Source organism: Echinops telfairi, unplaced genomic scaffold (assembly GCF_000313985.2).
Source record: "Echinops telfairi isolate 266 unplaced genomic scaffold, ASM31398v2 ScPeMD7_443;HRSCAF=831, whole genome shotgun sequence".
Taxonomy (NCBI): Eukaryota; Metazoa; Chordata; class Mammalia; order Afrosoricida; family Tenrecidae; genus Echinops; species Echinops telfairi.
In genome coordinates, this window is record NW_022104341.1 from 77,415,526 (window position 1) to 77,427,677 (window position 12,152).

At 45.4% G+C, this 12,152-nt stretch overlaps 2 protein-coding genes across 2 annotated transcripts in view; both read left to right on the top strand.

Annotated features, from left to right (window-relative positions):
• FAF1 (Fas associated factor 1) overlaps positions 1 to 9,475 on the top strand; it is a 525,932-nt gene extending 516,457 nt beyond the window's left edge. The window contains exon 19 of the mRNA XM_004699438.3: positions 9,226 to 9,475. Within this exon, the coding sequence (XP_004699495.1) occupies positions 9,226 to 9,309 (84 nt within the window). The 3' untranslated portion in view covers positions 9,310 to 9,475. The remainder of the gene's footprint in view (positions 1 to 9,225) is intronic.
• Positions 2,806 to 3,342, top strand: LOC105978290 (60S ribosomal protein L24-like). Its single transcript, XM_045291898.1, has one exon. It carries the CDS (start codon positions 2,833 to 2,835, stop codon positions 3,304 to 3,306), a length of 474 nt encoding a protein of 157 aa, XP_045147833.1. The 5' UTR covers positions 2,806 to 2,832; the 3' UTR covers positions 3,307 to 3,342.
• Positions 9,476 to 12,152: the final 2,677 nt, after the last annotated feature.

The following is a 12,152-nucleotide window of genomic DNA, read 5'->3' on the forward strand; positions in this document are numbered from 1 at the left end:
CCAGAACCATCGGTCCTGTTGTTTTCTCCTCCAGACTATTCATCCAGCCTATCTTATCTATATAGACCTGCAGAGATAATAATATGTACACAAAAAACAAGGCATAGCAAGACAAAGCGACAAAAGCGAACACGAAGACGACAACAACAAAGAAAACAATGACTAAATAATTAATTTTTTACAATTAAAAAAAAGAAAAGCCTGTAAATAAATCAAGGTCTATTTGTTGACTTCTAGGAGTGTCCTCCAGTCGCATCCGATGGGGTACCACATTCTGGCCCCAAAGTCTAATCTTGGCACTCCCTCAGGAGCTCCCTGCTGCTGTGCCACACGCCCTTAGTGTTTTGCCTTGGTTTGATAGGGTCAGACCAGACCAATCCCAACACTGAGTCTCCAGTGGTGTCCCCGTAGGGCCATGGCTCAGCAAGGGACGTCGTGTCTCATAGTGGGATCAGCCATGTGGTCCACTCTGTGCATTTGCTATTCTGAGTGGGGATATCGTCCTCCAGGCTTGGTGGGCCAGGATATGCTCCACTCTCTCCATTCATTTACTCTTCCTCCCCATTCATCTACTCCCGTGTGCTCTGATCAGACATATCCCTCTGATGGAGCTACAGCTAGAGTGCTGTCCTCTGAGGTTAAATTATTCTGGGGGGAGGGGCTGATGCCTCATTTTAACCAATGCCTTCAATGCAGCTTGAGCTTCTTCTTTAAATTGCCATTAGTTTTTGATCATATGCTACCTTCTGGAATGGCTGAACACCAACCGATTCTTTTTGGCTTAGTGACTTCGTGTATTCCTTCCATCTCCCATTAATGCTTCCTGTGTTGCCCATAAAATCCTTCAGTATTACAACTTGAGGCTTAGTTTTTTTCTTTCAGCTTGAGGAATGTCAAGCATGTTCGTTCCTTGGTTTTCTAACTCTTGGTCTTTGCATCGTTCATAATAATACTTTGTGTTCTTGAGCTGCTCTTTGAAATCTTCTGTTCACCACTTTTACTGCATCATTAACTCCTTTCACGTTAGCTTTTATACATTCAATAACAAGTTTCAAGGTCTCTTGACATCCCTTGGGTCCTTTTTTTCTTGTCTTTTTAGTGATCTTGTGCTTCCTTCATGTATGATGTATAATTTGATATCTTCTCTCAATCTAATCTTCAGTCATTTTTTTCTACATCAAATGTATTCCATCTATGGTCTCTAAACTCAAGTGGGGTAAACTTAAGATCATATTTTGACTCTTGTAAACTTGTTTCTTCAGCTTCACCATGAATTTTCACATGACCAATTGATCTGTTCCACCGTTGACATCTTGCCTTATTCTGATAGTACTGAGCTTCTCCATTACATCTTTCCATAGATGTAGTCAATTTGATTCCTCTGTGTTCCACCCAGTGAAGTCCACATGAACCATCACCCCTTATAATTTGAAAGAAAGTATTTGCAATGTATAAATCGTTGATCTTGCAAGCAACATGCATTGTCCAGCGCCAAGTTTTACCACCAAGTTTTACCGCCAAGTTAGTAATTTCTAACTACTGGTTCTTCTGTTTCCAGCTTTCGTATTTCACTCCAGTAATTATCAGTGCGCCTGGATTGCATGTTTTATCAATTTCATACTACAGAAGTTGGTAAAGAGCTTCCATTTCTTCATCTTTGACATTAGTAGTAGTGCATACATTTGAAAAAATAGTTATATTAACTAGTTTTGCATGTACACATATGACTTTCACTAACAGCATTGAACTTCAGGATGTATATTGCAATGTTCTTTTTAACAGTGACTCCAACACAGTTCTTCTTCAGTTTGTTATTTGTAGCATAGTAGACCATATGATTGTCTAACTCAACATTCCAATACCAAGCCACTTAGCTCACTCATCTCGTAATCAGTCTTTGTCCATTCAATTTCAAACTTCCATTTTTCCCAGATTCAAGCTCTGTACATTCCACATTTTTATTAGTAGTAGATGCCTGTAACATTTTATTCTCATTTTGCATCACTGCAACAGCAAATGAATGTCCCAAAGCTTTACTCCATCTACACCATTAAATTGACTCAGCTTTGAGGAGGCAGCAATTTTGCAGCCAATATGTTGGTTCCTTTTAACCTGAGGGCCCATATTCTGGTACCACATCAAACAATGTTCTGTTGCTATCTGTACGATTTTCACTGGCCAATTTCTTTCAAAGGGGATCACCAGGCCCTTCTTCCAAGTCAGTCTTGAAAATGCTGTGGAAGCCTCTTCATCAGGGTGACCGCATTGGTGTGTGAAGTACGGGTAGCATAGCCTCGAGCATCACAGCCACATGCCAGCCACAGCAGTATGGCAGACTTACAAGAAGTGAGGACACTCACAGGCAAGGCCAATCTCTGGGCCACTTTTAGAAATCTATAAGTAGAACGTGAATTACAAGTACTACTTCAATGCAGTTCCCCCCACAGGTTCTCAACATATTTTGAACCTAAAAAAACTAGTATTTTTCTATCCATAAAAATGTTAAATCCAGACTTACCTTTATTCAGTTTTAAAATAAAGTCATCATCATCTCAGCATACGTAAGTAAAATGAAAATATGAATCATAATTATAAAAAATGGTAATAATATCTACCCATATGATTATAAGTTAATGTTTGTGTACATACCTTGCAAACTTATAAAGTACTATAGCAAATACTACTTACGACTATTATTTTTAATATTGTGAAGTTGTGCCCTTGACTAGCTCCAACTCTAGCATTAAGAATATATTTATGCTCAGATTTTTATTTTTAATAAGAAGCAGAACTCCTCTTCGCCGTCTTCCCTTGCCCTCTGCTGCCGCAGCCATGAAGGTCAAGCTGTGCAGCTTCAGCGGGTACAAGATTTACCCCGGGCACGGGCGGCGCTACACCAGGACCAATGGAAAGGTTTTCCAGTTCCTTAATGCAAAATGTGAGTCGGCATTCCTTTCCAAGAGGAGCCCTTGGCGGATAAACTGGACTGTTCTCTACAGGAGGAAGCACAAGAAGGGACAATCGGAAGAAATTCAAAAGAAAAGAACCCGCCGTGCAGTCAAATTCCAGAGGGCCATCACTGGTGCATCTCTTGCTGATATAATGGCCAAGAGGAATCAGAAACCTGAGGTTAGAAAGGCCCAACGAGAGCAGGCCATCAGGGCTGCCAAGGAAGCAAAAAAGGCAAAGCAGGCTTCTAAAAATACAGCAATAACCACTACTAAGGCCCCCACAAAGGCAGCACCGAAGCAAAAGATTGTGAAGCCCGTGAAAGTGTCCGCTCCCCGGGTTGGTGGAAAACGCTAAGTTGGCAGCTGAGACTTTCTAATAAAGATGCAACTATTAAAAAAGAAGAAGAAGAAGCAGAATCGTGTGGCTTGAAAGATGTCCAAAACAGAAGGCAGGAACTCTGAGTGAGGGAATTCTGCACCTACCATTCATCAGTCTTGTGACTCGGCCAAGTCACTTGACCTTTCTGAGCCTCAGATTGCTCATCCACAAGTGAAACAAGGGAAGTACTAAGGTCTTTAAGGCACTTTCTCACCTGGGCGATCTGGGGCTTGTTCAGTATGGCCTATGAAGACAGACTCCCACATGGATTCACGTTTTTCTCATCGCAGTGTTGCACTTTTTAGAAAGGAACCAGAGGCCTTGGGAAGTAACCAAAATACAGTATATAATGAAGATCAACCTGCTGAGAAAATTGATCCAGAAAAAAATAACTATTTGGCAGAGAGAAGTCCCTACTTCACTAAAATATACACAAGTTTCACAAAGCCAATTTACTGCAATTTTAATTTAATGAGAAAATATTCAGGTTCCTCAAGTACATGAAGAAAATGTCAAGATGGTTTACTTTCCTTTTCTACCTATAGACAGAGTCAAACCATACCTCTTATCCTCCCTTAAGGAGTCCCAGAGGGTGGCGTTCTCTGTTGATGTAGAGAGTCAATAAGTCAGTAAAGTCCCAAGTAAATGGCAGGAGACATGCCCAGATTGGGTTTTTGTATTCGTATTTTATAAACATTTCAAGACTTTTTCCCTAGCACCTTTGACCTTTTGTCCTTCTTAAAATGAAGATCTTCTATCTTGGAAACTTGGTTAGAAACCACACAGGGTCATTTCATACAGCCTCTTTTTGTGTGTGGCTCCGTGGCTCAGCAACACATCTAGTAGTTAAGCATGCACTTTCCAAAGGCAGATTACCTTGATTCAAATCTGTGTTCTGCCCTTAATAACTGTGCAAGTCACTTAATCTTCTCCATAACTATTTTTTCATTTGTAAAATGGTGGTACTTATACCCGCCTCAGAAAGCTATTATGAAGCTTAATGTATTTTTTAAGTATAAAATGTTTATACTTAAATAAGTCCTAAATGCCTGGTACAAAGTAAATGTTCAATAAATGACAGTTGATACTCTGGTGACACAGTGGTTATATGTTGGGCTGCTGACTTGACAGTCAGCAGTTCAAAACCACCAGCCACTCCATGGGAAAAAGATGAGGTTTCTACTCCCATAAAGAGTTACAGTCTCCAAAACCTACAGAGGCAGCTCTACTCTACCCTATTTTATAGAGTTGCCCTCAGTCTGATGGCAGTGAGCTGAGTGACAGTAGAAGACCCCTACATGGCACAGTTCGCACTCAGTTGCTAGCCTAAAGGTTGTCCGATGATCTGACAGCAACAACAGCAGGGACCATATAGATTTCACTCACCCTCATGTCTCCAAGGCAGCCTGTCAGGCATATTGGCCAGGAGCATACTGGTTATTAGGTGTTTTGGCGTCAGACAGAGTTAACTTGAAATCTTATTCTCTCTCAGCCATGGGCATGATAACCCATGAAATCTTTGTAAAACAGTAACAATAATACCTACTGTGCTGGGCTAATACAAGGTCTATTTACAAGAGTAGCTTTGGGCAGTTCTCCAGTTATGAATGAGGTTTATTCCTAATGTGTCATGAAATTGAAACAGGTACATGGGGCTCTTATTTAACCCTATTTCAGTGCAAGAAAAGGCTTGAAGCCTTTTCAGTGAATTAAAGGTTGCACGTGCAGCGAGTGAAACGATTGTAGGATAGTGTTTGTTGTGAATAGGAGTTGATTCTCGTTGCACAGGGAGGGCAAATGTATAGACCATTAAAGGACGAGTTCATAAGTTGAAGACTTACTGTATGTAAACGTACTTTTCATGGTCTCAGCTAGGTGGTGGTGGTGGTGGTGGTGTCAGTGATGGTAGTTAGGTGCCATTGAGTCGATCCCATCTCATAGAGACCGTGTGTACAACACTGCCCGGTCCTGTGCCATCCCCACAATTGTTATGTTTCAGCTCATTGTTGCGGCCACTGTATCAATCCATCTTGTCGGAGATCTCTGTGATAGGTCATCAAAAAATGTCAGTTGCTAATATGAGGATGAGGATGGTAGAGAACATGGAGGTAAAGAACAAGAGGAGGAGGCAGAAAGGTGAAGGAAAGAGCAGCAGTCACCATTCTGACAGTGCTGCTGTCTGCTGGAAAGCTCTTTCTAGACAGCCGCATTCTGCATCCCTGCACGTTTACCCACTGGGGCTGACAGAACACACTTGCCTAATCAGTTTTCTGCTAGAACCCTTCATGTGATCAAAGAGAGCTGACAGAGACCCTTCCTGCACCTGTAGCAGTCTCACTACCACCCCTTCCATGTGCCCTCTCTCTGGGTAGACGGGCTCCCCTTCCTTGGCTCTTCCTCAGTGTCTTCGTTTCCTAGTGTGGCTGTAACAGATATACCATGAGTATTTAAAGAATGGGAACTTATTTTCGAGAGTCTCTCTCTCTTTGGCTCTGGGGGGAGACCCTTTGCAACCCTGGTTCCCTGGCAGTCTTCACATGGCATGTCCTCCGCATCTAATTTCTTCTTTTTATTTATTTATTTATTTTTTTTTTTGCAGAGGAAATTGTTTTTTATTGTCCAGATATCTATTATATTTTAACACAAGACTCTTCTTCTTTTTATATCTTAGAGGTTATTCGGTTTGAGATGACACCCTCCTACTGATACGACCCCACTAACAATAAATAAAACTCTTCTCAAATAGAATCGCATCCACAGATAATAGGGTTAGGACTCCCACCTGTGTTGTAGGGGGCTACAGTTCAATACTCAACTCTGAAAGGACACATTCTTCCCCTGTGGCCACCATGTTAGTGAGGAGAAACACGGTGTCCTGCATCTCCCGGGGTCCCCAACAGTCTCTGAGGCAGTTGAGAATGGAAACAGATTGTCCTTGTTCACATGGAAATTCCTGCCTGAACTGTTCAGAGGGAAAAAATGCCTGTGATCTAGAGCACCGGGAGCAGCCCCAGCAGTACCGTGTTAGCTTTGACGAAGTCTCCTAAGTGATAGAAAGGGGGTTATCCACCACAGGAAAGGGGAGCACTCTTGCTGGCCGGGGTGGGGCTGGAGGGGCAGAAACCAAAAAGTTTGTTGCAAACCTGGGCCCAGGGCTTCAAGGAAGGAGCCTCAGCTTTGCAGTTGCACAGGACAGAACCACGGCTCCAGCCAGGAATGGCTTCCCCGCCGAGCCTAGCTGATGCAGGCACTGGGCCTCGCTAATGTTATTCTGTTGAACCATCATCACAGCAACCCATCAAGGAGAGGCTATGAGTATTCTCGTCTTACAGGTGAGAACATGCAGACGTTCAGGTTATAGGTAGGCAGTAAGTGACAGAGCTGAGATTTAAATCTAGGTTTGTGTTACTCTCTAACCATTATGCTGTGACCTCAACAAAGTGTCTGAACCTCAGAGTAATTTAGCACCTCCGTTTTCATATCGCCCCCTAGCTTGCATGGCTGTTGGGAAGGTTTAAATGAGGAGGCATATTTAAAGTGCCTGGTGTGTAATAGGTGTTCAATAGATTTTCATTTCTTCTGGCCCAAGTCCCAGCTTTCCCACGGAAAGCAACTGAGCAAGCCACTGTGCCTCTCCTCCCATGAATGCTGGGTGTGTTCTTCGAGCCTGTAACATTGCATGTTCACACTGCCAGCAAGGTGGAACTCAGGCCTAGTGTGTCCACCCCCACCCTCTTGTGCTTCCTAGCACATCCTCTGGCTGGTCTTCACAGCTCTGAAACTTTTAAGGTTTCCTTCGTACCAGCAACATCATATTTAAAACCATAAATAACAAAGTAGAAAATGCAGGAAGAGCTCTGGCATGTTAATTAAGAACCATAGCAGAAGCAGCTAGACAGAAAATTCCAGCAATTCAGTTTGTTGGTAGAGCCAGCGCAATATTGTGCAGTAATTGGGGCAGTGGGCAAACATTTGCCAGCAGCTTGCCCCCCAGTGCATTGCAAGACAGACAGTAGACTGGGCCCTCCCACCGCCTTGCCTGCCCATCTGCCCATAGCCCAGGAACTAGCAGTAGACCAGGCTTCACTCTGGGTTTCTTACAAGCAGAGGGGATTCTGAAGGTGGATGTGTGCCTTAATGACCCTCCTGGGCATACTGGGTTTCTCTCTGGAGACAGTCAGAGGATAGTGTTCCTCCTTCAGTTTGCCAGCCTGACCACGGCACTCGGCTTCTGAGGCCTTGCCCCCCAGGGGCCACCCCCGCTAGTAGAAGACAGTGCAGCTATCTCATTAGGGTACGGCTTGGGTTGAGCAGAAGACAAGGCCACCTGCCTCGGATGCTGAGCCCCTACAGGTAGCAGAGCAGCAGCCTCAGGCCCACCTGGAGGTCCCTCGGGCCCTCACCACCTTTGGAGCTGCCCAGCCTTACAGCCGCTCCCACACACAGCGGCCCTCCTTGAATACTTGCTCTGTGCCAGACACTGTGCTAATTATATATCTTTTCTCATCTAATCCTCACATCAACTCTGCAGGCTGGGTACTAGCTCCAAAGCCATACGCTAACAGCTGACACGGCTGTGATCTAAACCAGAGTCTTTTTTATTCCAAGCTCATGTCCTTTGCACTAAACCAGTGTTTCTGAACGTTTTTAAATTCATAACCCCTTTTGGTAACTGGAAGGTTATCTTTCTCTCACTCTCAGATTCAAGCCATCCCTGCCCCGGCCTGTAAGCACATCAGCCTGATTAGCCTAGCCCATTACACCTCAATGTTTGTCTAGCTGTATCTTCAGTAGTTCATGTTATAAAACAATGATTTTTGCTTTAATTTTCTAAATAACTTGTAATTTGATGTTGACCCGTTCTTGTTGTTCCAGTGACGTATTATGTCCAGTAGGACATTGTGATTGGCCTCCCACCGGCGCCGTCTTCGCATTCCTCAGTCAGGGACTTCATCTTTGGGCACGTTAGAGCGGGCACCCTCCATTTTCCTATGTGTAGATTGGGTGGGAAGATCAGCACCAAAGCTTAGTTCTTGTCCCATTACCATGGTTTGGGGAAGATAAAAAGAGATTGGTTGAAGTCTTATTCGCCAGTACCAATGAATGTAACCTCAGTTACAAATAGTATCCTTGCAAATGTAATCCAGTCAAGATGAAGTCACCAGGGTGGGCCTAGTCTTAGATGACTGGTGCCTTTATAGGAGGAGAAGTAAGAAGGAAAGCCAGGTGTGATGACAGAGGTGGAGATTGGAGCGATTAGGCCTCAAGCCAAGGAAAGCCGAGGATTGCTAGCAATACCAGAGCTAAGAGGAAAAGATTCTCCCTTGGAGTCTCCAGAAGGAGTATAGCCCTGCTGACACCTTGGTTTTGACCATCCAGCCTCCAGGACCACGACCACGAAACAATACAATCCTGGTATTTTAGAGTACCTAATTTGTGATACTTTGTTACAGCAGTCCTGGGAAGCTAATAAACTCACCAAGAAAAAAAAAAATTCCTGCCTGCCATCAGGAGCTGACAGTGCTGGTTAGTCACGTAACGAGTGCCCTCTGCTTGGAGCCCCCTGCCCTTAGGACTCTCCAGGCTGAGTTCTGCAGGATGCCAGGGACCTCCACATGCCTAAGAAAACGTCAGGCCTCCCTGCAGTCAAACACTGGTTCCTCCCCCAAACTCTGAGACATAATCTCTGAGTCCACGTTTCCTCACTTGAAAACAAAATTTTAAAATGCCTACCTCACCGAATTATATTGAGTATCAAATACGGTAACAGATGTCACCATGCTCATGCCATTGTGTGGTGGGCTCAAAAATCCGTGTAAACGGCTAGGGTCGAAATGCCCTGGAGAGAATAGTACTTTCTCTAGTCTTGTTAACATATGTCTACTTTCTTTCTAGGTGACTCAGTTGGATCCAAACAAATCATTGTTGGAAGTAAAGCTGTTCCCTCAAGAAACCCTTTTCCTTGAAGCAAAAGAGTAAACGTGCTTGCGGTGGAAGCAGCCATTCCTTGATCGGTCACAGGCCTGCATCAAGAGAAAGGCGCCTCGCCACCCCCTACACGCTCGTCTCTCTCAATTCAGCGTCACACTCTGCCTCTTGCAAGATTGCTGGGGGAAAAGTAATAATAAACATAACTACTTAAAATCTGCCAGCCATGAGTACGTGTTTTCACCCCCTTTATAGGTACACAGTCACTACTCTGCTGCCCTCCCCTAGCGCCTGCGCCTCGCCTTCACTCAGTGACTGAGGCTCAAGCACGAGTGATCCTTAAGTAGAACCTTTGCCTCTCCTCCCCACAGGGTCTAGGACAGTTCTGCCTGTCTGTGTACTTGACAGGCTGCATTGAGCCAGGGCTCACCCACCTCGGCCTTTTTATTTTTGTGACTTGATTTTTACTTTGTCACCTAAGTTTTAGAGGCGGGAGGCAGGGCACGGGTGGGGTGGGGGAGGGAGCGAATCAAATGGGACACTCTTAGCATGGAGATAAAACATTGTAGGAGGAAAAGCCGCTCATTTTTGTTGGTATTTTCTGACCTCTTTGCTAAGAGGTAAGGTCTTATTTGAGGGCTCCATTTAACATTCCCTCCAGGAGGCATCTGCTGTTCCCTGGCAGTGTGGGAAACTGCTCAAGTGCACGAGGTGAGTGTTGAGTTAGTGTAAAAAGAGGACCAGTCCCAAGCTGCAGGAAACTGCTGCTAAAGTTGCATTTTGGCAACCTTAAAACCACACGAATACCTGCTCCCAAATTGCTGGCCCATCTATGTGTTCTGAACACAATTCCCTTCTGCTTTTTTCTCCCACTATTTCATCATGCATTTGGACCTTGTCACTTGATGATTTAAGCACCTTGGCTGTCAACCAAGGTTGACAAGTCACCGGTCTGCATCCAGAGAAGGGCTGCCCATGGACTCAGAACCCAGCTGTAAGAAAGGACAAGCTCTGAGTTTAATATTCGATATTTGGTTCCCATCGCAAATAAAAGGAGTCTCGGTCTATGACTAAAGATGCTGATTTCATATATTTAAGAGAACAAATCTGGGGGCTCAGCTCAGAAAATAGGTGTTGCCTCAACCTACTGATAATTTGGAGTTTGGTTTGGTAAAGGTGGGCTTTTGCTAATCTACGGGGTTGGAGCACTGTTTAAAACCACAGCCAAAGATTTCTTTGAGGTCTTGGAATATTTCCCCAGGTTTGTGTTTATGCCACTTACAGTCTTTATCCTGGAGGCTGAGGTCCTGATTTCAACCTTTTTTTTTCTTATCAAAAGAGAGTGAGGGCCAGGGTTTTCACCCCAGCTCCAGCCAAGTGCTTCTCAGAAGAGAAACTAAGCAAAGCTGGAGATTACCCTGGTCATTGTCACTTTGCCCCCAGAGGGGACGTAGGCCAGGAAAATTCCAACTTGTGTCATGTCACTGACACTCCAACCCAGGACCTCCCTTGGACACGCTCTTAAAACGGGTGTGTTCCTAACTGAACAGCACTCGTTTGGCCTTCTCTTGCCAAGGGTCCCCTCCACGGAGACTGAAAAGAAGGGGGACTCACTGTCAGGGGACTTTGATGTGAGTGCTCCGCTCTAGCCTGCTCCTACTTCCCTAGCCGAGCGGTTCCACCAACTGGCATTTCCAGAACTGCAGCTCCTCTTTTCCCAAGCCGACCTTGTCTGCAGCCCTCTACTCAGGCCATACTCGGCCGCAGCAAGCAGCAGAGGGCGGGAAAGGGGGGGTGGGGGTGGGAACGGATTCTGAATTCTTGTTCATGTTTACCCTGTTGCCTGGTATGACTTCATCATGTTATTTCCATCTACTTACCTCACTTCTGCAGCCCCACAAAATAGTCTTTACTCTGAGACAAGTTTCATAAACGATATTTTATGACACTCCCCTTCGTCATCTCTGTCTTGGAGGGTTCTTTTCCTTTCTCCGTCTGGCTCGCTTAGCCCCTCGCAGCTTCAGGAGGAGCAGCCAGGCCTCTGAGCTCCATGGCTGGGAAGGGCCTCAGCTGCGTGTGTGTCACTGTTCACTCAGACAGTCTGTCCTAGGAGCTGCAGAAGAGGATGTACTCACTCGCTGTCAAGTCGACGCCATCAAACTCATGGTTCCCCCCAGGACCAACCACCAGTGCTTCACAGATAGTACAAAAAAGATACAAACTGCAATGGTGCCCTGACCTGGTGGCTTAGTGGGCTTTGAGCTGCTACTCACAAGGTCGGTGCTTGGAACCCACCGTTTCCTCTGGCAGAGAGATGAGGCTCATTAGAGCTCCTGTGGAAATTCAGAGCAGTGCGTCTCAACCCTCCTCCTGCCGCGACCCTTTCAGACAGTTCCTCGTGGTGGTGACTCCCAACCATCACATTGTTTTCATTGCTCCTTCATCACTCATTTTGCTGCTGTTATGAATCGGGGACCCCCACAGGTTGAGAGCCACTGGTAAAGCTGTCATCTGGTCTGTGCATTCATGAGCGGCCCTGGGGGCGCCGTGGGTGATCGTGCAGCTACTCACGCCAAGGGGGGCTTTTTGAACCCACCAGCGGCGGTACAAGGGGAAAAGCCTGACAGTGGGCTTCCATAAAGATTACGGTCCAGGAAGCCCTTCCAAAGATTACGGTCCAGGAAGCCCTTCCGGGGCCTCTCTCCTCGGCCCTGTATGGTTGCTGTGGCTCGGGCTTGACTTACCAGCACACAGCAACCAACCTCGTGGATGATGGTAATGGGGTAGGGGGATGAGAGGTGGTGCTTTATGGGAAAAAATACAGGATACACAAAAAGCAGACAGAAGTCCAAGAGCACAGCTCTGGGGCCTTCAGGGGTGAGTCACAGAGCCCT